Source organism: Catharus ustulatus, chromosome 15 (assembly GCF_009819885.2).
Source record: "Catharus ustulatus isolate bCatUst1 chromosome 15, bCatUst1.pri.v2, whole genome shotgun sequence".
In the NCBI taxonomy this organism is placed as follows: domain Eukaryota; kingdom Metazoa; phylum Chordata; class Aves; order Passeriformes; family Turdidae; genus Catharus; species Catharus ustulatus.
In genome coordinates, this window is record NC_046235.1 from 10,914,797 (window position 1) to 10,940,259 (window position 25,463).

The 25,463-nt window shown below is 40.7% G+C and overlaps 1 protein-coding gene across 2 annotated transcripts in view; it reads left to right on the forward strand.

The window, feature by feature from the left end:
* Positions 1–25,463, forward strand: part of SPOCK1 (SPARC (osteonectin), cwcv and kazal like domains proteoglycan 1) — a 281,460-nt gene that overhangs the window by 250,034 nt on the left and 5,963 nt on the right. For both annotated transcript variants that reach the window (XM_033072969.2, XM_033072970.1), the window contains 3 exons: positions 13,082–13,198; positions 19,902–20,123; positions 20,729–20,791. In XM_033072969.2, coding sequence (XP_032928860.1) covers positions 13,082–13,198; positions 19,902–20,123; positions 20,729–20,791 — 402 coding nt within the window. The remainder of the gene's footprint in view (positions 1–13,081; positions 13,199–19,901; positions 20,124–20,728; positions 20,792–25,463) is intronic.

Consider the following 25,463-nt stretch of genomic DNA (forward strand, 5'->3'; position numbering starts at 1 on the left):
AGCCATTTCTGTGTCTGGGTCCAGATGCTCTCTGCCCAGGCTATGTGCAGGTACTTTGAATCAGGAGCACAGGCACCTGACATTAGGGCTTGGACTCTTTCACAACAGCTATAGAACTAAAATTTGGATGATTTAATGCCTGACTTGGGGACAGCAAAGTAGTTATCCTGCTGAAGGTCACATTCGATCACTCGAGTCATGATGAATATGAGAGCATAAGACAGCTCAGGGGAAATCTTCTTTATTTTTATGAGACAGTCCAGGATCCCACCACACTTGTGGAATATACAGGTAAAGGGGTGTGCAGGGAATTGGTTCTTTTCCCCATGTCTTCTTTAGTAGAAAATAAAAAGGATCTATACACCGTATTAAGAAATCCAAGGTGTATTCAGCCTGGAGAACTGCAAACTCTGCTTTCTTTGGCACTGTGTGAAAAAGGGACAAGAAGGAAAGAGAAAAGGAAGGGAAGTCTTTAATCCCTGTGTGTGACACTACTTAGACAGGTACTTTCCAGGTTAGGTATCAAACTGTCACTGCCACACTCAGTTGTGGTCTGCTCCTTTGTATGCAGTTCTGGTGGAACTTTCACATTTTCTCTGAAGAGCTGGTTATGTAACAGGACACTTGCTTTCTTATCCCTCATTCCACAAACTGTTGCTTTTCAATCAAACCAACAACAGCAAAGGTCAGGATTTCTGCAGTAACATTAGGTGGGAGTGCAAAGGGAGAGTTGGAACAGAAGCTGGAAGCCAGACCTGAGCCATGGCCAGCTCTCCTCTTCCTTGCAATGTATCACCTGTCCATGGATGAGCATTAACATCCTCTGTGCAGCATCTCTATACACACTGTTGGGAATGTGTAATGTTGCTCTTAGTAACAATATTCCATTCCTTTCTATCTCACAGTTGTCAATAAATCTTCTGTTAAATGAATCAGGCCTTGTGAACTTGTACTGGCAAGATTGATTTTTGCATGATGTTTCTTTAGGAAATGAATTAAATCTTAGAAAGAGAAATGTGTGCACAGTGGCAGAGAATGTTTTCACAGAGAGAGTATGATGAATAGAAGGAAAATAGAATACACATGCTTCAAAGAGCACATTCTTGTAATGATGCTCAGTACTAATATGATCTGAAGTAAAGATGGTAAGATCAGAAGCTTTCAATGCAAAAAGACTACCATTTCCTTTGAAAGCATTATTTACTGCAAAATCCTGAGATACTTTTAGATATACATTGAGTTCTTCCATTGTAATTTACCTAAGTCCTTATATTTTTTTTTTTGGCTTTCCTCTGTATCCATCAAAATAATTGGGCTTTCAGCAGTGCTTTTTACAGACAGAGGGTATGAATCCAAGGGTGATTTTTTCTCTTTACTGCATGCCTTTACAACAACTGAAGGAGGAAGATTCTTTTGCATTATTATGTGCATGGAGGCAGCTCTGTGAGCCTGTGAGAAAGAATGATTATGTGTCCTCTTCACCTGTTGGTACACAGATACTTAAATCCAGTCTCCTGTTGCTGTCAGGGAAAGCTTCAGGAAGAAAAAAAATTCCAGTGACTTCTCCAAGATTTTCTTAACATTAACAGTGCTTTTCTATGATCAGTCACAGAAAGTGTAGCAGGGAATTATTTTTGATCCTTAGCACTGAGGCTAAGGATCACGTAGAACAGCCTGTGGTTATTAGCTCACAATGAAATGATGAGACTTTGTTTCCTTTATGGGATGACTGCTTTTCCTGACAGTGAAAGGGATAGTAAATGGTGCACTGAAGTCCTCTCATCTGCAGATACTTTAATGTCCAGGAAGTTGTGGCAAAATGGGAAAAGTACATTCCAACTCTGTAATGAATTAAAAATTGAAAGGTATGGAATGTGAAATGATATCCCTGCATCCTTAAAGAGCACCAAAGGAATAGTGAAATCTAAAAGGCAACTTTTGGAGGAAGACTAAATAATATATACTAAAATTCTTTCAACGTGTGACACCCAGAACTTTCAGCTATCCATGTAAATTCAGAACCTTGGAAAATCAGATGCAGGCCCATAGACTAATTTAAATAGTATGGTCTTCATGTACTGAAATCTGGGATTTGAACTGGACAGTCTGATAAATTAAAAACCTAGGCAAAATACTGTTTTCACTAAAGGCTGAATTCCTGGGAGTTCCCAGTTTCAGAGTTGCCACTGGAAAGCTGCTGATATTTGCACAGTGTACAGCCTTATCCTGCATTCCAAATCCTCAGTCCTCCAGGATGCCTGGCTGGACTTTTTACAAGATTTTCTAATTGCAAACACTGAGAACATTGATCCACAGCCACTCTGATTAAATAATTACTCTGAAGAGCACTTCTGTTGCCTGGCAGGGGATGGGGCTGGAAGAACCAACCCAGGTCTCCATCCAGACCCCTGCTGCTGCCCCCCCACAGAACATTTCTCTTTTCTCACTCATTCTTTCAGCAGGTACAATCCAGGAATTTAATTTTCTCGAGAATGACCAAATTTTAAATTAGATTGAGATTATTTTGACTTTGGCTTAAGCCATCAGCAAGTCAGCATCTAGGCCTGGGAAAGGGGGAAGGGGGTTGGGTTTCCTTTCCAGGCAGCTTTTTCTCCTATTCTTTCCTTTCTTTTGCTCACAGACTTGCCTTTGCTTTGGGGAGATGATAATAATTGTATGTGCAAAAGCTTCCAACTGCCCTACAATACCCTACTACCCTGTCAGCCTGGCCAGTTTCAAAGTTTTCTCAGCCACAGCTCCAAAAATGTCTTTTTTTTTTTCAAATCAAAACAAATTCCTTCCACACAAGTAATTTTTATCTTTGGAATTGCACAGCTTATGGTTTTCATAATGCCACAGGAGGGTTTTGATCTCATTTGCTGCTTTTCCATTATTTTGGACAATATTTTAATAGTGCAGATATTTTTAAAAATCGGGACATTTTCAATAAACCATATCCTCAAATACACAAAACTCAATCCTGCCTCTAAAAGACTGTAAAAATACACAAATGCACATCAAGAGCTGAGAAAAGAATTGACATTTCTTTAAATGATTCTTCAAAACATGCATTGGTAGGAGATCTTTGCAGCTACACTCCATACTTTTTTGAAGTTATTGATTCCCACAGCTTCTAAGTGCCAGGTGCTCATTAGTAAGCTCATCTCATATTTTTCTTTGCTCTGTTAAGTGAAGTTTTGTAGCTACATGAGGTAATACAGTAGGCAAATAACAGACAGTGAGTATTTTGAGCTGTTTTTATCTACAGCTTTCTCTGACACTCAGCTCATTTTAGCTATCCTCTTTTTAATCCTGGAGAAGTTTGTTTTGTGCTTTAGCAGCAGAAACAGAAACAGAAGTCAGAACAGTGTCAGTGGCCACCTCAGCCAAAAGCACTGAAGTTTGGTAAAAAACTGAGCCACTCCAACACTTTGCCAGGTAGATCCAGGCAAGTTCCCAAGCACAGGTTCTGTAAGGGAGGAGGTGTTTATTCATTTCACCCCCAACCGGGGTCCTGTCCTCTGGGGAGTTTCCACAGTCCCTCTGCTCACACCACACAACAGATTTGTCTGCCCAGAAGCCAAACCCCTGCTTGTGATGCACTTTGTTGTGCATCTGATGAGAAGTGCATTCTAATGCCTTTGTTAATGGGATGCACTTGAGCATTGATGAACCATCCCAGACAAGTGTGTTTGCTCACACACCAACTGCTCTTTGCTCCTGTTAATGGCACTACTCTGGTGTACAAATGGCTCCAATAAAACCTTAGTCAGATCATAAATCTGTGCAAATTTGGTTCTCAATATTCAGGACCGTTGTATTTCCTTAGGGTGAGTTCTGCTTCGCTTGGCTGTTCCCTGAATGCTGGGTCACAGTGCTGCATGTTCTCGTTTTGTTCTCGTGCTGCATTTCTGCATTTCTGCCTTTGCAAGGTGCACCAGTGCACAGATAGTTCTGATTTCCTGTCAGGGGATCTTTGCAATCCACAGGGGAGCTATCTTGTCACATTTGCACTTTCTTATTGCATTTCAATCAGGTTTCCCAACAATTTGCTGGAGGAATCCCTGTGGGACACCTTCAAATTCTCCTAGCCACATGCCGTCCGACACCTCCTTATTTTCTCTTCTAGCGTTGCCTGTGTTTTCTCTTTTAAGAATAATTCACCACATGACCACACTTTACATTAATGAAGCCCTGGTGGTATCAGATGTGATGACATTCTGTAGTGAACAGAGAAAATAAGCACAGGGATATACTCAGTATAAAGTAAAAATCAGCTGATGTGCAAAAAAGTTAATGAGGGGGAAAACCAGCTTCTGCTGCATGTGCTGACTCACGAGTATCTCTCTCTCCATCCTGCTCAAGCAAATTGGATTTACCTCTCACTTTTCAAGGGTCCCTCAGGAAGATAATAAGGATGGTGGGTTCCAATAAAAATTTAGTGAATCTACTCAATTGTTTCCCCCTTTTTTCTGTTTGATAGAGCACCAATTCCTGGAAGAAGGAGTCTTTCCCATTGATTCCCGGGTCTCTGCAGGCTTCAGGCAGTATCCAATATCCCAGCAGGGATTCTGTGCAGAATGTGGGGTGGGGTGGGGTTTTTTCCCTGTGAGAAAGATCAGTCCTAGTGCTCACTATCACTCTGGAAATCCCTGTGCTAGATCCACTCAGGCTGCACAGTGAAAGTCCTGCTTTTGCCTTTCTGTACAATATTCTGCAGTTTGTTTATTCAGGTAGAGCAGTGATCATTACTGTGAGGATGGAGAGCCCAAACATTACCTCCAAAACAAGCATATCCAACTCACATGGCATTTGGATCTTGCTGCCCATAAATTAATAACTTTTCACATTAAAGCAAACAAAAAAAACCCCAATGACCAGCTGGAAGCTCCCTAATTTTAGATTTGAACGAGCTTAAAGAGATGGAGTAGTGTCAGAACAGAATTGTGTAGAAGTAGTTTTATCCCATGAACCATCTTCATGTGTTTTAAAAGAATGGTATCAAATAATAATAAATATCTTTTTACTATGACACTTAACAAAAATTATCTATTGCCACTGGGTTTTTTTTTTCCAAATTCAGAGTAAGTCTATCTGTGATTGCACAAGGAACTGTAAAAATTAGAGGTCTCTTCTCATTTCATATATAGCAATGTTTTCAACTTCTTTTTGAGAAGTGGTGCATGTGCTTATGCTTCAGCATAGGCATTCTGTGAAATCACCCTGTGTTTTCACTTTTTTCCCCTATATATAGTCTTTTCATTTTTAGTCTTGGCTCCAACTGGACATAAATAGATTTGCCCATTTCTTCTCAAATACTGTCAAATTACTAATTTTACTTCCTGAATTTTCCTCTTTCCAGCTCAAGACCATTTTCTTTATGGAAAGTAGCAACTGCCCTTAACATCACCAGCTCAAGTTATTTCCAACTACTGTAACTCAGAACATTTTTTACTGAAGATCACAATCTAAAATTTCTCTTTGTTCAGCTAGTGGAGCAAAACAACCTCCTGGAAGCGGAGTTCAGCAGGTTGTCTCTAACATTTTCAGCTGTGGCTTTGGAAGGTCTGTGGGAAACAATTCCATTTGAAGTCCAAATATACACACCATGGTAGCCTACACTCTTTGTCTAAGAAACAACTGTCCAACAATTCCTTCATTTTAACCACAGTGAGTTTTGTTTCTACTCTTAATTATTCTTCCAGCTTTGCTTACTTGTTACTCCCAGTGCCTTGGAGTGGAATATCTGCTGAGCTGTCAGCAGCAGAGCCAAGTATCTGTGCAAACCTCCCATGGGCCATGAGCTGTGTGTTTTCTTTAAACACTGCTTTAAACTCAGAGCAGTGCTCAGTTTTACTGAGAACTCCACACTCTTGCAGAGATTGGCCAGGGCTGGACAGGCCAGGGCTAAATCCAACTGGAGTATCTTCTCTGAGATCTGCTGAGGACATCTGCTCAGGGTAGAGTGTAAAATAAAACAGAGGGAGAGAGGGAGGGAAGAAGGAAGGCAAGAAGGGAGATGATGACTATAAAAGCCTTTTTTTATCCAGAGCACTGCATGAGCTGTGGGAAAAGTCCACTCAGTCAGACATTTTTATTTTTTCTGCTTTAGTTTTCAATTGTTGTAACTCTATTCCACCTTTCAGGTGTTATGATAGAATTGAATGAGGGCATTAGAGTGAGCTGGCAAAGTAATTTTGGGAGGCTAAGAACCATGCAGGAGATAACATTTTAATTAGTACCTGACATGGCCAGAATGTCACAAGGGACATTATTCCCACAAGCTTCCTGCTTGGCTCTGACTGTCCCCCCACCATCACTATAGTTTGGATGTATTTAAAATAAAACTCCAGGCTTCTTAATCACCTGGCAAACTTTCCAGGGTTTCCACAATTAATGTCAGCACAAAAGGAATAGCAGTAAGTACCAGGAAAGCAGATGTACGCTTTGCCTCCAGCGCTAGCGAGGGAGCTTTGTAGCCCTCAATCTTCATTCACACAGTTCTAGCTGAGCTTTGTGTTTTAAATGTGCCATTCTAAAGAAGCTTCAGATCAAAGCCTATTTCATCTTCCCAATAACTGAGCTGCTCCTGTAATCATCTCAAAGTCTGAACTGCAGGATCTTGGCGTCTGGGGCAGTATGTATAAGACAAGGCAAAACAAGTGGCAGAAGGATCAGAGGTGGTTATCAGCATAGGTGTCAACCCTGTGGAAGAATAGCCAGTGAGTGCCAAAAATGCAGCAAGACAAATATATCCACGTGGAGCTTTTTCATGAGGTGTTGGTGACTACAGGAGCAATTTTACATGTGAGCTGTTCATTGATTGGACCAGCAAGGCATGTTTGGAATGCACTACCTTTCTTCATAGTAATAGCAAACAATCCATTCCTTTCTACTTCATAAAATTATTGGCATAATGCTTCATTTTTTATTGTTATAAGAAGTTGCCTGAGGCCTCAATGAAAAGAGCAAATTAGAGCATTACTCCTTCCAACCACGAACAGTGAAATATTTGTGAAGGCAATTATCACCAGAGTTGCACCACCAAAATATCACATCTAAAACACTTGGGAGTCATCTACAAGTCACACAGATGTGTGTATGTTTATATGCATCTGTGTGGAGTTGGATTGGAAGTGGAAGGTTAGCACAGCCCTGAATTTATCTTGATGCTTAATTTCAAACCAGCACTATTCTGCATTTCTGGGAGCAGACCTAACCCCTTAGGCAAAAAGATCCTGCAATTTTTTTAACTGCCCTTTTTTTATAATCCACACACGTGTGGACACAATTATGTCAAGGTGAAATAGGATGGTGACTCACCTACAAGAAAATGTAATGTTTGTCAGAGAAAACATGGTTAAAAATGCTGCATTTTCTTTTTTCAAAGCATGCAAAATACAAAGATAATATAAAAATTAGTACTTGGAACAAAAGATCCCCTGTCACCCTCCATGCTAAGGCACATACTTGGAACAAAAGATCCCCTGTCACCTCCATGCTAAGGTACATTTATATCAAACCTTTTTAAGAAGTGTTGCCACATTGTTTTTTAATATGTTTTACCATATAATTTTGTTGAGTTAGTCTTCAAATGTACAAAAATGAGTTTTTCCTCTTCTGAATTGCTGAAATAATGCCTGTCCTATTTCTAACTGGAGGAATATATCACTATTGGGCAGTGTCATTTAGGTTTGTGCTATATCACATTTTAATCAAAACCAAGTGGACTTGTCCTCCAGGCTCACAGGACGAATGACTGGGCTGTTTGTACCACTCACATCTGCTACCAACAGAGCTGATTTCTGCTTGTGAGCCAGGCAGCAGGCAGGGCTGGATTCCAATAATTCATCCACTACCTCTTGTTCCTCAGGGAATAAAAAGCATCTCAATCCATGGGCTCTCTTGCAAAGGTTTCTGTTTCTTACTTACACTTTGTGGCTTGTCACCTCAAACACAACCCATTGATTCTACTACACAGCAGCACGTTTGTGTCCTTAAGCAGGTTATTAAACAGTAGTGGCATGTCCCTGAGCTGAAGATTTAATTTGCATGAGAAGCTCACTAACTTCAGTAACTAAATATGCATTTTTTTTTAAAGCTCCAACTTTTTTTTTCTTTTTGTTATTTCTCTGCATTTGCAGTTTCTTTCCTTCTGCAGTACAGAAACAGTTGAAGCTGTTCCATCTCTCAGGGGTGCATCCCTTTGGCCTTCAGGGCTCCTCAGTCTCTACCTAAGAGACTAGCTAGTATTATATAAAAATAATATGAACCCAAAGAACCAGTTTCTCCACATGTAATTGGTAGGAATGCAGTACTATTTGTAAGAATTATTATTAGAGTAAGAACAGTAGGAGTAAGAAGGCAACAGACAGATGCCAGAGAGATGACAGGGAAGTCAAATGACACAAAACCTTTTGTACACATTCTGTGAATCTGGTTGCATACTTTGCTTGTTGGGAAGTAGTGTAACATACCACTGTAACTTGTTCCTGGACAATATGAGCTTCATGTTTGCCACAGAGTGCCAGAATATTCCAGCAGCAAGTGAGACACCAGTACAGTCCTGCAGCAATGTGCTTCCTAAGTTTTAAGTTTTGTTTAGAATTCACTGCAGTAGAAGTTGTGAAGCTTGGGGTTTTTTATTTTGTTAGTGGATGGAGATTTTACAATATTGCTTTGCTGGGCTGGAGTAAAAATGGGATGTGATTCAGTATTGATTTAATCTTATACATCTACAGGTAAGTTCAGTTTTAATGCTGATTTCTATCACTAAGTACTATTGAAAGTCCCTATCTGAGAGTGAAATTAAATATTATACTGCTAATTTTCACCACCAATGTATATAGATTAGTATCTGTAGAGCTGCAAAAGTCCATAACAAAAGCAGGCCCATAAAAGCCTGAGCCTTTACAGCATGCTAATGGCTTTCCATTAGCTCAGATTAATGCTTTCTGCTTGCTGAAAATAGGTATTTAGCAACAGTGCTTTCAGTTTGTGAGGAATAAATAACTGCTGGACCAAGTGCTTCACCCTTGGGAATAAATCTGCACTTTAGGTACTTGTTAATAAATCACTTCTGCAGGATAATTTGTCACATCAGCAGATGCAGACCTGAGGATGTTGTTGGGTCCAGCAGCTGCCCCTGCATCCTCATTGCTGAGACTCAGAGAAGGGACAGATTCTGCCCTGCTGGAGGTCCCCCTGCCACCTGAGGTGCAGGGGCTGTGCTCTGGGCTCAGCCTGGGGACTGGGGACACCCAGCCTGTCTCTCCATCCCTGGCTGGAGCAGCAGCCATCCCAGCCTGCTGCTCTCGGGGAAGCCGTGGGCTGGGAGCAGATCATCAAAGCCATCAGCAGGGAAGGATCCAGGAATTCATGGTGCAGGAGGATATGATATCAGATGGCTGCTAAAGCAGAACCTTTGTTGGCATCAATCGGTTTTTTTCACCAGGCAGCACTGGCAGAACCAGAGGACACAGTCTCAAGCTGTGCCAGGGGAGATACAGGTTGGATATTAGGAAAATGTGCTTCATGGAAAGAGTGATAAAATACTGGAATGGTCTGCCCAGGGAGGTGGTGGAGTCACCATCCCTGGATGTGTTTAAAAAAAGATTGGATGTGGCACTTGGTGCCATGGTCTAGTTGAAGTGTTAGGACATGGGTTGGACTTGATGATCTTGAAGGTCTCTTCCAACCCAGTCATTCTGTGAATTCTGTGAAAAATAGCAAAGGTAAAGAACTGTGGGTTGTTTCTCTTTAAAAGGCATAGAAATTGAATTGAAGCCAGGGTCTCTTTTGTTGACAAGATACACACAGTGAAAATGCTATTTACATATGTTTGCACTTGGGTCTGTTTCACAGCACCAGAGCTTTAAATGGTTGTTGACAGTTGACTGGACAGATTTCAGTTTGAGAGAGGGGCTATGGAGAGGTTCCTCCCTTGGTGATTCTCTTCAGCCTGGATTTTTAAATCAGTGCTTCAAGTCATGTCAATATCCATATTGTTTGCAAGCCCAGTGTTCTCTCCTTATAAATCTTCAAATAGCAAGAGACCCATTATCACATCCATTCCTCCTACAGCCTTGTTCTTCTCATCTGAGAAATGTGACTTGAAACTCCTGTTAGTAGTGAAGAGGTACATTTGCACTGCATTTTTCATGAAGAGGGTTCTTAAAAATGCTTTATAACTTCTACTAATATAAATTATTATATAAGGATCTCAGATGAGGGGCTCCTCAGAGCTATGCTTTCTAATTGATATATAACTAATGGGCCCTACCACCAAAAATAAAACATTGAGTGCTCTGGTTCCTGGATGCTAGAGCACTGACTTTGTTTGTATGAATCTCCTGCCCTCTGAATGTCAATCCACTTTGAAGTGTCCCAAATGTGCCCCAAACCAAACAAATTCAGAATGAGTATATGCCTCTGATAATATTCAAATTAAATAAATAAAAATGGAATGCAGTTCCATTGGGTAGAAAGGCAGAATATTTTTAACGAGGCATGGTAGCATTAAAATAAAATTTAATATAAGAAATGTAAAATAAAAGGATACTTCCTCTATTTTAATGTACAGGAGAAAGTAAGATTGAGGGCATTAAGTACTTGAATAGAAATTTAACTGAAATTTGCATTAAATATTTGAAGTCTTGTCCAGAAATTTATTATTCGCTCCATATTAATAGCAAAGTTGGCTCCTGTTCGACTCATGAAACAGAATTTATTCTAGTGAAGAAAGACTACAGTCCTAAGAGAGAACCTCAACATCATACTCACTGTGGAATCTTCCTTAAGCAACCTACTTCAGGAATATCTCCGTTATTTACAGAAAAAACTAAGCAGAATGCAGAAAACTCCAGGTCTGGGCTTACTGTCAATCATGCCTCAGATCAAATTCCAAAGGAAATCTGCAGGGGTTTTGGTCAGCAAAAACAAGAGCAATAAATTCACCCAGGGTTCACTCTCAAACACCATCCTCAAAAAAGAAGCTGTTTCTCAACATGGCTGAAGTTCCAGACATGGAAAATCTGTAAGGGCTTCATTACAAATGGCATTTTCCACACCCTGACATGTTTGATTTGGCTCAGTTATACAGAGGAGTTGTTTCAAGTCTGATTTACCATTAATTACTTCTGTTTACCATTAATTAATTACTTCTGTCCCACCTATGCTGTGCATTCAATCCTGGTTTGTGTTGCAGTTTAAAAGCATGGATTCCAATTACCCTAGTCAATGCAGTTTATACCAAATGACTACTTTGTGAGCTTTATTTTAGGGACTTTATTTGGCCCTGGGGAGTGCTGGGAGAGGAGGTGTGTGCTCCTTGTTCCTGCCCTCCATGCAGGGAGGGAGCAAATCCAGTGTCCCTCAAAGCATTTGGCTTTGGGCTGCTGTGGTGTCTGGGGTTGGCTTTGTGTTTGGAAGTACACAAATCTTAATCAGGAAAATGCCTCTAGAAGGTGTTTTCTTTACTATAATTTCTTTTTCGTGGGCTTTGACTGCCTGTGAAGCTCAGTGTACCTGTCCAGAAGGCACAGAGAGTGGTCAGGGGGGCACAGGAATGCATGTTTGTAGTCCAGAGTTCCAGCCTTGGCCTCCTAAAGGTGACATGTGCCACAATGATTATTTAATAAGCATCAGGTTTGCACAATAAAACTGTATTACTCATTTCTTGGACAAATGAATCCTCTTTTTATTTTCACCCAGCTTGGAACAATAAGATAGTTTAGTGTGAGTAAAAGGTAATGTTAATTCAAGAAAGTAAAGTGGTAAGCTTTTTCAGCAAGGTAAGCCACTTTACAATTAGTATTGCATTGTCTTCCATTTATTTTACATTGATGGGATTTTTTTTAAGACCTGATTTTTCCTTACCTGGACTCAGCTTTAGAGGGATAGTGTTCTTTGTATTTTTGTCTTGTATAGGAAAGTTTATCAAACTCTTTCAGTGTTACCCATAAAAAAAAAAAAAAAAGGGAATATCTTTCTTTTTCTCCCCCCTCAAATTTAGAAAAGCTATAATTTCTATTTTTAACTTCAAAGTTATTCCTGTCCCAAACTGAAGTGTGAGAACAAACAGATCCTCAGAACAGCTGTGACATATCAGCAAGTTCCTTGTCATTGGAGCTGTGAGTTTAACTTGGGAGCTGTGGGACCCAAATGTTCTTCAGTAAGGTGGAAGGAGGGATACTATAATGTGCAGCGAGATGGAGAACACTTCTTGTGACTGTGAAGGATGTCTGCCTCTATGGCATAAAATCTTGCTCTGTATTTCAAGAAATGTCATTTAAAATGTAGAATGAGTCCACGGCAGGAATAGTAAAATTGCCTGAGCACGTGAATTGTAAGCACTAAACATGATACAGAAGTAAGAAAAAAAAATTTTGAGACAATCTCGTGGCTAATGCAGCTTTCTGCCTTAAAAATATTTGCTTCTGCTGGACATTAATCTCTTGGTAGAAATTTCTGGGGAAATTAGACATTTCTCAGTAAAATTTGTAAGAAAATAAATGTTTTACCTATATAAGAAAATGGAATTGACAGCCTTCAGAGGTGGTAGAGTCTCACTTCTAGTTCACTGGAACTAGAGCAACATAACATTTTTTTCTGTATATAAATAAGTATATGTATTTACTGTTATGGTGGTAATAGCCTTATACTATGTCAAATGTGTTTATAAATTATTCCTAGCATCTTTTTCGAGTAGCATGTCTAGAAAAGGATGTCCCTCCTCCCCATCTGTTTGACTTATATTTTTCTCTGAAATCCTAAAAGGTGGAAACATTTAAATTAAATAGTCACATAGCTCTAATTGCTAACCTGCGAGGAGCTCTGCGTGGCACTTCTTCCATCACCAATTGTGTCAGCTTCCAAGGAAGTACTTGAGTACAATTTATAATTCATAATGACTCACACTTTCTTTTTATCTTGCATCCTTTTCCCTGACCTTCTCTTTTTCCTTCAGAGCTCTTAATGAGGAGAACTTTACATCCATAAACACAATTTTTCTAATGGACTCTCTGGGGAGAGGTTTTTCCCTGGTGCTCCTGACTCAGTCTGGTGTTTTGTTCTTTCCTAGCTTGCACAGACAAAGAGCTGAGGAATCTGGCTTCCAGGCTAAAAGACTGGTTCGGTGCCCTTCACGAGGATGCCAATCGTGTCATCAAACCCACGAGCTCGGAGACGGCACAAGGCAGTAAGAAACCCCTTTCCTACTGAGCACTGGGTGTTGTAGGAGCTGCCCAGCCTGAGAGAACTGAACTGAGCACAGCTGTTGGTGCTGACCCTGCCAGGCAGGTGCCAGTGGATAAGCAGCTACCTGGGACCTGATCCTGCAAATAAATGCTGCTTTCTGAAGGAGCTGCAGTCCTTCTGTCCTCTCTCTGGCCCAAACTGCTCTAAATCTGGCAGTCAGAGACAGAGAGACTTTCACAAGTTAGTCAAGCAAATAACTGTCTGAAGGTCATGGAGATCACTGTATGAATAACTGAAACTGCTCAGGGACTTTGCTCAAGCTCTGGGGTTTATTAATAAGGTGTGGTTTGTGTCTGTATAGTTAAATTCCATCACCTTCCAATTCAACGTGGCTACATCCAAATAATTTCTTGGGGTTGGACTCTGGTCTCTGCTTAACCACAGTTTTATGGCCAAGCATTTTCTGACACAATGTCAGTGGCATGAAAGCATAGGGAACATTATTCCAATGTTGGAAAAAACTTACTTAGGTTTTACTTTAAAATTTCCTGCCAACAGTTTATGTAAGGGAAAGAATAATTGAAACATCCACATCTAAGCCATGGAGCTAGAAGAGTTAAATGGTTGAGAAAGCTGGAACCTGTTGTGTCCTAGGTATTTAATAACACTATCTTTGCCTCCTTTGATGCTTTTTTTTTTTTTAAAAATAGGAAGAAAATGAACAGTCTAGAGGACATTTACTCTCTGTGGGTTAAGCCAACATGACTGATTTTGATGTCACTTAGCCACCAGGGAGGGGAAAGATTCAGGTAACAGCATTAAAAGAGGTCATGCTCATCAGAGAGCAGATGGGAATTCACTTTCTGTAAGGACTCATTAATTCTTTTAAACAGTGTGTCCCCAAACACGTGGGCCCTTGGGTTGAAAAGCAGCTTGCACAAGTTTTATCTCGGTGTGTGCCTCACTGTCATTTCACTGATTCTCTGGGATGAGCTGTCTAAAGCCAGGGTCCAAACCCAGAATTTGAAGGGCTCAGTCAGCTGCTGCTTTTATGGCTCTTTTCACCTGGTGTCCCTGCAGAGTGACACCACAGAGGCTACAGAGGCACTGGAGCAGACCCAGCACATCAGGGTGGGCATTTTCTGTTAGTCCAGGTCTTCACAGCCCCTCTCTTTAGTGCTACATCTAAGCTGGGGTAGCAACAGATTGCCTCTTCCTAAACACACAATATACCACAGGCTATATTGCTCAAAATGATAGTCAAACCCAGTAATTTCACCACATATCTTACAACTGTGGTGAAACAAGTCATGCTCTGTGTAAATGATCATTTTTAATGTGTCCCTTATTTTGCACAGTACTTACAACAAAGTCAGTATCTTTAAAACCATATGTCCTACTTATTTCTGAAACAGTGCTCCAAAAAAAGATATTCTCATGCAGAGGATCTGAACCACAGTGCAAAAAGCAACTGGATGTACAGCTAATCATGGCTTCCAGACGTGAATTTATTTCAAATCCCATGACAGAAAGCCTTATAGGCTTTAAACTTTGAAGTCCTTTAGGCCCAGAATCACAGGAAATCTCATTTTATCAGATTGTAAAAAAGGATGTTTTCATGCAGATGATTTGTGACAGCCTCATGTTGACCTTGCCAGAGGCCCAAGACCAAATACAATCCTAAAGGTGTTGAGTCTTTTTTTTTTTTTTTTTTTTTTGCTTAAGCATTTTGAGTGACAAAAACATTCCTGATAATTCTGCACTGTTTGTTCTGATTCACAGAGGAGCTGTTATCTCTTTTTAGTTTAGTTTGATTCCTGGCAGCTTTTATTTGAAAGGCTGCCTGATGATCGTCAACATTTGATCTCAACAATGTTAATTTTTAGACTCTTGACTAAGTTTGGCACATTTTCTTATTTTCTTCTATATCAGTTTAAAAAAAAGAAACTTTATGAGTTTAGATGCCTAAGCCATTTTTGAATGCCACAAAACTTGGGCTTGTTTCTCTTTTTGAGGTTTTGCAACAGTATTCATGAATTAATCTGCATGTGCCAAATTCTGCAGCTCCCATTTTCTCTGGTGGCACTGAAAATACTCCCAGGGTGAGGACAGCAGTATTTGGCTCTCTCCAACTTCAAACATTTGTAAAAATGAAAGACACCTTAAACAGGGCTCAGAATTCAAAGCAAAGTTCACACACCCAAGCTGTAGAAAGGAATGCGTGTGAATCCTGGCACACAGGGCACACACAGCTCTGGGAATACGCTCTGATGTACGCACTGCCCTTTTCTGTGGCTCTGCATGTGTTACCCTCCTCACCACACACATCACTTCATTAAACTGAACTGGTTTGGTTGTGCCTGCAGAGTTTGAAAAGGCGTGAACATCCTCAAAGTATTCCATTTTGGATGTGCCCCCGTGGCAGTAAAAGGAGCAGATGGTGGGATGCCGTGACTGTGATGCCTCGGACACGCTGGCTGTCTAGAGAAGGTCTTCCAGCAGAGATTTCTCTATGCTACATTAATTTTTCAAGATGTTACTGTGACTGTAAATAAGCATTTTGAGTGTATTATGTTCACCCCCAGGTGAAGAAAAGAGCAAGCTCCTTTTTGTTTTCTTTGTAACTCTCTTGAAAGGCAAAGGATGAAGGAGATTATTGTGTTTAGATTTCAAACCTTCTTTCCCTGAGCTCTCTGCTCCCAGAAAAGCACTGTGGGCCAGGTACTTTGTCTTCTGAAAGCTTTGTGCAATTAAAATCTCCTCAATAAATGATGTAAGAAACTCAGGGACATGCTTTGACGTAGGGAAATAATAAAACTAATTATGTAGCAAGATCAGATTCAAATTGCTCTTGAGCCTGTTGATAATTCATAACATCCCCATATTGTATCCAGAGAGTCTCTTTGGTTGGAGTGGGTGTTGTTTTTCTTTTACTAGAGATCTATGCAATAGAAAGAATTTTTTTCTGGGGAATATTTCTTCTCCTCCTTCTTTTATTTTAAGTGATGGGGGAAATTAGGTTAATTATACCCCTGTTAATTTAATTGTAGTATACTTTAATAAAATAAAATAAAAAATGGCTCATATAAGTCAGCTCTTGAAGGGAGAAAATAATTCTTTCATGCCAGAAGGTGTGTTTATTTTTAATAAGGATTTTCACCTAAAGACTTTTTTTAAATTTAATTCCATTTTAATTCAGAGGAGGTGGAGTGTTTTATGTGTTAATGGGATGAAAGACTTTTGCATGTAGGTCACCAGCTTGATTTCCTTTCAGTTCTGTAGTGAATGAAAGTTGTCAGGATGCTGAACAGCTGTCAGTTGGAAAGAGGAACAAGATGGTCTCAGTCCAGGTCCTTGTGAGCAGGTGTCCAAATGAGAGCAGCCACCACCTCAGGTGACATTAATTGGCATCTGTGTTGGCAGCCTCTGCCAAGGAACCAAGAGGGGTGTGGAGCCTGCACCATTCTCCCACTCCCCACCAAAGGCACTGCAGCACTGCACTGATGAACAAAAAGATGCAGAGAAGTTCTCACTGAGGTTCCTTATTCTGGGTTTGTTGTGCTGGAAATCCAGCCTGTTAACCAAGCACTGAATTCTTTACAGAATTACAGTATATGGTTTATTTCATCCAGAAAATTGCATCATATTTATAAATAAGTATATCAAAATACTCTAAAAATAAGTTACTTCATTCAATATCACTTGGCCTCACCAGGCTGGTGGGAGCACAGTGACCTCCCAGTGAAGGTAAGTGACCTTCTAAAGCCATTTTCCATCAGCTGCCCTGGTTATGCCATGAATCAGAGCCTGTGCTGAACATTTAGGGGACATTTGGCTTTCACTCTTGGTGCTGGTGCTAAGAGCATCCAGGGTAGCTGGGTTTGGGCTGCAGATGCAATGTTGCAAAACATTATTTATGGGCAGTACCTTTTACCAGGAGACAATATGAAGTGGAGCCACTATTTACCTTCAACGACATGTTGTTAATTAAAGAATTAGCTTTCTGCTGATAATTACCATCTAGTTAAGGACTTTCTGTCACATCTACCACTTCAGTATTTCAGGACTTCCAGACCACATTGTCTGATAATCCAGCACTGCTTAGTAAATCTAATACTTAATAAATCTAATAATAAATACTATATATTTATTAATATAAATATATTTTCTTTATAATATATAATACATAATAGGTGAATTATTAATATATATAAATAATAAATATATAATACTTAATAAATCTAATCTGGAACTCTGGTCACAACAGTGAAAGCTCCATTGTTTATAAGAAATTCTAATCAAAACCTCTTCACCTCATGTAATTAACTGTCTGTCACAGAGCAGCTTTGTACTCACAGCAGTCACTTCTGGTGATTTGCTCAGACAGATCCGTGCTGAGGGCAGGCTGGTGGTGTACCCCCATTGTACACACAGGTGGAGATTTCCCAACAGAGAGGAAAACAAGACTCAGAAATAATCTATAGGCACTGTCAGGGGCAAGTTCATTCCAGAATCTCCTCCTCTCTGTGTTGATCCCTGTCAGTTAAGAGATGACCTTTAGAGACCCATCAGGGCTGAGCAGCACCTACCACACTCACTGATCATGCAGCACACCTTGCAGTTACTCATTTTTGTAGCAGTAAGTGCCACCATGGCGTGTGAAGTCCATTGCCAGAGACACTAGCTGTGCAGAAAAAGAGCAGACATTGGAAACTAACTCTTTTTCTCCTGAAAATTCAAACTGCAATAGCTGGAGCTGATCCCAGCCCACCATGCAGTTGAATGATCCATCCCTGCCTGATTGATTACTTTTAACCTGCCCTGGGGTGGGGAATGTGGCACCATACACCTGCTCAGGGCAGGACTGTGCTCTCCCCCTTTTGTTCTGTAAAGGCAAAGGTGAGGAAACTTAAATCCTTTCACTTGACAAAAGATTGCACAGTGACCAAATCCTGCTTGCTTTCTTCAGGTGACTTAAATAATTGAAGTCAATATTTCTAATTGCTTCAGCAAGGCAGGCAGCTCCCCCCTACATCTATTCACACAGCCTTGTTCTCTTTCACTGTGCTCAAACATGATTAGATAATGTTATGGGAGATAACAGCATAAAAATGTGATGAAATGTTCAGTATGATTTCTCTCTTCCCTGCCTGAGCTGCCTCTAGCCCTGAGGAAATGGCGTTACCTTTTTCCTTCCTTAGAGAAACATCTATTATGAATGACACAAACCTTCCCATTAGTTAACCCTTCTGATTGTCCCTCTGTGTCACTGACAACCTTCAGCCACAGCTGCATACAAAAAACACAGCTTCCAGCAAAAAGCCCAGCTCTCCTTTGGATTAATGCCTAAAATAGCAAGTAGGGTGCAAGCTTGGACAAACTGTCAGCGTGATTCCAGCAACATCTCAGCTTTCACTTCAACAAAGCAGCATCCTGAAAGGGGCATGTACTGCAAATAAAGCTAAGCTTAACCTCTTTCAGTGAAAGTTGCAGCCAAGGAAAAAGCTCATCAGGCTTCTCTGTGTGGCCCAAAGCAGAGTGAGCAGTGCACAGGCAGGTTATTGCTCACAGCTGGAGCAGTGTGAGCACCAGAGACCAGGGGTATCAGGAGCCCTTTTTCCCTGCAAATCCCAAAACAATGGATTCATGTTCCTAAGTCCTGGTGGAAACCAATACCCTTGTTATCAGATTTATAATCTATGTATTATAAATATACTTCCTTATGTTGTAGATAACTTGGACTTTAGTCTAAGCATTGAAAAAAATACCATGACAGTGTGGATTTATGGTGCCCCATGCCACTGTTTGCCTGGAGACTGCAGGATACTGGAATGTGTATCTCATACACACAGTGGGTATCTATATGCATGACTTGGGCTTTCTGTGATAACCACTGCTGCTGCAGCAGTCTTTGAAGAATCTGGGCTATTAAAATGAATGATGGTGATGGTTTCCAAAGCGCTGGAAAAGCAGAATTCTGTATTGCTGCAGAGTCCTGGAGGCTGCAGGAAGGAGTGGTGCTGGTACAGCATACAAGAGCATGGGCAGCTCTGTGCAGCTCCAGCTGAAGCAGTGCCCTCCCTTCAGAGTGGTGTAAGGAGCAGAGACACTTCACCTCCTCTCTCCCCCTGCCTCCCCCATACAGCTCACAGTCCAGATCAAAGCAGTTTGTTGTCACAAACCACAGATAGGCCTTTGAAAAGTGAAAAGCAAGGATGAGAGGTAGAAGATGACAGCACAGCAGGAAAGAATGTGATCAGGCAACTAGAAGTTAGTCTGGGAAACAAGATTTAAATTGCATTCAGATTCAGTCTAGTTTGAAAATGTTGTGGATGCAGCCTTTTCTCATCACATTTCAGTTTCCTGGAACTAGGCCAAGACACTTGGACTGAGGACTGAAGAAAAAAAAACGGCAAGATTTTTTTGAGTAGAGATAACTTTGAATTACAGAAACCAGTTCTGAATCTCAGCCCTCTCCACCCCACAGCTCCCACTGAGTGTGGACAGAGTTTGTAACTGTGCTTGGGCTTTAAGATTTACACAATCAGTTCACTTGTAGTATTTTGTTGTGCTTTGGGCAAGCAAGTTCCATGTTCAGAGTCCAGCCAAACAAGAAAAGTTGGCAAAGCTTCACCTAAGCAGTGGTCCCTGTGCCAGGGGCACGCCGGGGTTCAGCTGGGGAATATCTGCCTGTCTTCTTACAGGATTTGACACCAGCATCCTACCAATCTGTAAGGATTCCTTAGGCTGGATGTTCAACAAACTTGACATGAACTATGACCTGTTGCTGGACCCCTCGGAGATCAGTGCCATTTATCTGGATAAGTACGAGCCGTGCGTCAAGCCCCTCTTCAACTCCTGCGACTCCTTCAAGGACGGCAAGCTTTCCAACAACGAGTGGTGCTACTGCTTCCAGAAGCCTGGAGGTGAGCTCTGCGGTTTGCAATACAAGGAGGAGCTGTTCTGGCTCTCCCTGTGTTTCAGGGCCTGCTGTAGAGTTTGCTCATTGGCAGGCAGGTGTGTTAAAATTAAAAAACCCTTTTCCCCAGCACCAGCGTGAAGGACGTTGTGGAACCATGTTTATTGTCACAGATGAACTATATTAACATCCCTTGATCATTAAAGCAAACAAAGTAGTAAGTGTCAGTGTACACTCTAGAAATAAGCTCTATTGCTGACAGAAAGCTCAAGAATTTACTCTTTATTAATGCAGAACTTAGCCAATTAGCAAGTCATAAATCAGAGAGAGCTGGCATGATGTCAGTTTGGAGAAAAGAGGTAGAATGGTTTAACAATTAAAATGGCCCCCAAACAGTACTCTCAACTACAGTGTGTTGCCTTTTTTTTTTTTGCTTTTTTTTTAATTAGAGGAGCTAATGACATAAATTTGTTTTGCAGTACAGTACCAGCATATGGGCTTCTCTCAGTCCCAGGTGTACAGTAGCCTACATTTCATGTCAGCAGTGAAGCCAGTCATTACAGAGTCTGTCCTGTACCATCTGGAAACTGATTCTTATACATTATATTTTAGGTCTTCCTTGCCAGAATGAAATGAATAGAATTCAAAAGCTAAGTAGAGGGAAGAGTCTGTTGGGTAAGTTCAATTATTTGCTATTCATTTGCTCAACTAATTAAAGCTTCTGTGATTATTGTAACTTTATATGCAGTAATGGTTTTTCAATTAGAGACTAATGTTTTGAGTCGGGAATATGCAGCACCAAACGTGGGCCTGACACTATGAAATTAAACAAATAATGAGATAGCAGCACACAGAACAGGTGTCAGTGTGGCAACGGGTTCAGAACTAATTTACAGCTCTCCAGAAATGCAAAGCTTGTCTGCACAGAGCTTAATACTGCCTTCATCACCTCACAGGTCAGAGTAAGTACAGGGAGGCTGCTTGGTACTGAAGGCTCCCATTTTTGGAGAGTGACTGAAGGTTCATAGCCAATGTGTTCATGTTCTCTTCCAGTTATGGTGCAATGCAGGCTTTCCTTGGGGTTCAATTTTGCCTAATCACTCTTTAAAATATTTCAGTATATTCTGTGTATATGTAAACAGGAATTCATATCACCTCATTTTGGGCAGCCTGCAGGATGCTTCATGCTGTAAGATGTGGTCATGCCTGTCCCTTTCTCTCATACCTATTGGGAGCCTGAATTGATTCATGACTTACATTGCTCTGATGGATATCTAAAATTAGGTTAAATAAATCCCCATCTGGCATTTTCCCAATTAATTGCTAAAAAATCAAGTTGCTGAACTGAAAACATTTCAGGTGACTAATTCCCTACCCTAAAGTCACCCAGTGATGTGTAGCCTGGTGTTAGTGTGCTGGTGTCTTATCAAAACTTGAGTCCCAGCACATTTGTGCACACAGAGTCCAACCCCTGAGGCACAGCAGGACAGATGAAAGCCCCTGTTAAGAGCAAGCCCTGCACTTCACCCTTGAGGAGAGTGCTGACCTCAGCCCAGCTGTCAGCCCCATCGTGGAGAATGTCAGGTTCCCACAGCATCAGCAGCTGCAGCACAGGGTGTGCTGCCTGGTGCCTCCCAGCCTGGTGTTCCTCCACACTCAGCACCACAGCCTGCAAGCAGCTCAGCTCTGCCAAATCCTGCCATTCCCAGATGCCACTGCCATTTGGACTCAAGGTTCAGGTGCATTGTGAACAATCCTAGCCTGGATTAATTGGTTTAAATTAAGAATAAACATTCCTAAAGGCTGAGGGACTGTGGTTTAGATCCATCATCCTTTCATAACAAGTTGGTATGAAGATCAAGGTGTTTCAGAGTTACAGCTTATAGCTGTGTGAGCAAAGGGAGGATTGATCACTTGGGGTATGTGTACTCCACTCACTAAATATCCTGCATTTGTGTTCCAGGGAATGTTGTGGCAGAGGAAGTCACAGTGTTCTCTGTCTCATGGGTGTCATGATTTTCAAAGCCACCTAAAAGAATAGGAAGCCCAGTTCTTAATAGATAGCTTTGACTATCCCATATTTATTTTATGGTTTGCTGTTATTTTCTATGTGCAATAAATGTCATCTAGGTTGAAACATAAGTAGTTTATTCTGGTGTGTGGGAAGAATGATGCCTGGGTTGCAGGTAGTTCAACATGCAGGTGGTTGTAGCACATGTCACTGGGATCTGATCACAACAGCAGGAGTAAAATGACAAAGTAAAAGCACTAAGAATGCTCCCTTAGCGCAGATAACTTCTAGTCAACTGTATTAATAAAAAAAAATAGAAGAAGAATGAAAGTGGTGAAGCTCAACAAATCAAGGTGTCAGGCACAGGTTGTTCCACATGCTAGAAAATTATAATATAAAGAGGAACTCTTTGCTTCACCTACCCTGAAAGTCTTCCTGCATAATGACACCTGTCTGGGAGATTTTAATTTGATATCAGAGCTATTTATACAGCAGAAAACATTATCTTTTCTCTTCACTGACAGAAAAATCATTCAAATGGAAGCCCAAACATACATGTGACTTGTAGCAACAGTAAGGTTGGAAAATAGAGACAAATATTTTCAGAAAAACTAATCTTTAATTATTCTCTTTCCTCCTCTGACCCTGATACAGAGAGCACAGCACTTACAGTCTGGGCAGTAACATGAAGAATGTTTTTGTTAACTTGTATCCATTGATAAAAATGATGACTTTTGATATTTCCTTCTCTATATATTTTTCAAAACACATGACAATTGCAACAAAGTACTTCAAAGCCATTGCCATTAGATATGTTGAATTTGGAGGCTTTCAAATGAAGTCTAGCATCCCAGGAGACTGAATTAAAAAGTAAACAGCACTATTCATCTTTTCCTGCCAGATTTATCAGGAGCACAATTAACTGCAGAGACTGTACTTTTAGAGCATACAACTGTGCAGCCTGATAATGCTTCTCCCACACCACTAAAGTAATAAATTTCTGTTCCCATCACTGTTTTCTCCTGTATCAACCCTGTGGATTCAGCTAATATAATAGCTAATACCAGGAGCTGTGTGCTGGCTAGCACTTAATTCTGACAGGCTTTTACCTGTGTGCTTCACTATCTTTAGCATATAATTATTCTTCTCCTGTTCTCTAAGGAAGGGGAGTATTATATAGATAAGGAAATGATGCAAAAAAAAAAAAAAAAAAAAGAGGTATAGGTCTGGGTCCATAAAGAGGAAACAGATGCAACAGTGCTGTTCAAGTTTGTGTGGAATAACTAAACCCTTCCCAGGACAATGGGAGATGGGGAGGCAGGATTCAGTAGCTTCAGGCAGTTTGTGGGGAGTGACTCATATTTTGTGGGGAAGCACTGCCTGTGCAAGAACCTCTGAAGAGGAAAGCTCCAGATGTTCCCTGGTGCCAAACCCAGAAAATGGTCTGTCTAGGTGCCATGTTCCAGGATAGCAGAGCTTGTAGCCAGCTTATTTCTAATGAAAACAGGCTTGATTTGTGTATAATTCACAGGAAGAATCATCACATTGTACAACACTTGTTCCCAGCAACTCTCTGTCCTCTCCAGATTATCACCTGCACCTGACACATTGCAGAGGACATGCTGCATCTTCCCTCTGATGGTTGGCAAATACTGTGACATTAGTATGCACAGCTAAATATTTAAAGCTCCAGTGTTACATACCAATTGGCACGAATTTCCCATGCAGAAGGAAAAGTACCTTCCACTCTTCACTGTGACCCAAAGTGTGAAGCTATTCCACACACAGTTATGTTGGCAGTGAGCCTAGGCCATCATTTATTTTTAAATCTTTTAAAGCTTTTATAGGTGGCATGGAACATTTTCATGCCTTACAAAAAACAGTGAAATTATGCAAAAAGGCCTGTTTCAAAGAAGGAAAAGGTTTCATTGCCCTAGGAAAAGAGAAAGCATGAGACATTTTAAAATGCAGAAGCTGTTCTCTGCTCACCCTGTAATGCCCCTGAGGTCCCCCTTTGATCCTTCCCTGGAGCCAGATGCTCATCAGATATAAAATGGCAGCTCTAGTGACAAGGGTACAGCTATGCTGATTTATACCAGCTCCAAGTCAGCACCTGAGCACTTTTCCCAAGGTTGTGTATGGTATGATAAACACCTGGAGTGCTTATCAGAGACAGGACATGAGCATAAATGTGAAAAAATAGCTTTCCTAATCAATATGGAAATGAAGTTTTGAACACTGAGTGCTACCTTACAAAAACCTGCCAAGGCAAATATATACATTTGTTATTAAAACTACTGTCTTATAAATACTAAATATGAATTTTTGATAGTTGTTAGCATGCTTACATTGTACATGAGCATAATGGTGGTACCTATTAGCACACCTGCTATAAGATCATGCTTTGGCATTATTTAAAATATTCTCTCTCATGGATGTGGTCTCCAAAAGTGATCTGATATACAAAGATTTCTGCAGATGTTCAAAGGTTTCTCTTCTCATCTCACAGATCTGTATTAGCAGCACTCAAACATTATACAAGATCTGCAGAACAATGAGTCTGGATATTGAGATTCATTTTGTGATGTTCTCTGTGTGCATGAGACTGTGACTGACTTCCACTTTTATGTCTTTTATATAGGAAATCTGGTGTCATTTGGGCAGCACCTTCTCATCCATTATTTCCTGTGAGAAATGTAGTGGAAGTGGCCCCTTTGACGCATGTGCTGTCTGAATAGATGCTACACATGGAACTAGTTAAAAAACTTTACTGAACCACCAGTAAATCACTGGTATCTTTGACAAAGGAGAAAAACACTTTCTCAAAAATCGTTTGAGACAAGAAATTTGGGGGCAAGGGTGTGTTTATGCCATGTTTCAAATTGAAGCAATTGACAAAGACAGGAAAAATGAATGTACTGACCTCCAGTGGGAATAAAGCTAACTCATCTCAAAGGACAAGAGGGCTTTTCATATTGAAGTACATTTGCTGTATCTGCTGAAAATGGTGGGAACAATAATGTAAGCTTCTCCTGAGAGTTTCCCTCTCTGCAGAAGCCAGAATGAACCACACTCTACAAGGCTGAAATATATTGGTTTTATTGTGAGACAAAACTTGGGCTTCAAATCCAAAGACTTACTGATTCAGATCCTATTGTCCCTCTCTCTAAAGCCTGTGCATTATTTCTTCTTTTATGCATGAGAACTCTAGTAAGTCAGGGGATGTTCCTGAGATTAGTATGAATTGCAAGCAGATGGCAGATACCTTCCAGGGATAATTACAGTGTTGTGGAAAGACTCATGTGATAAACACTGAAGCAGTGCAAATGGAGGGAA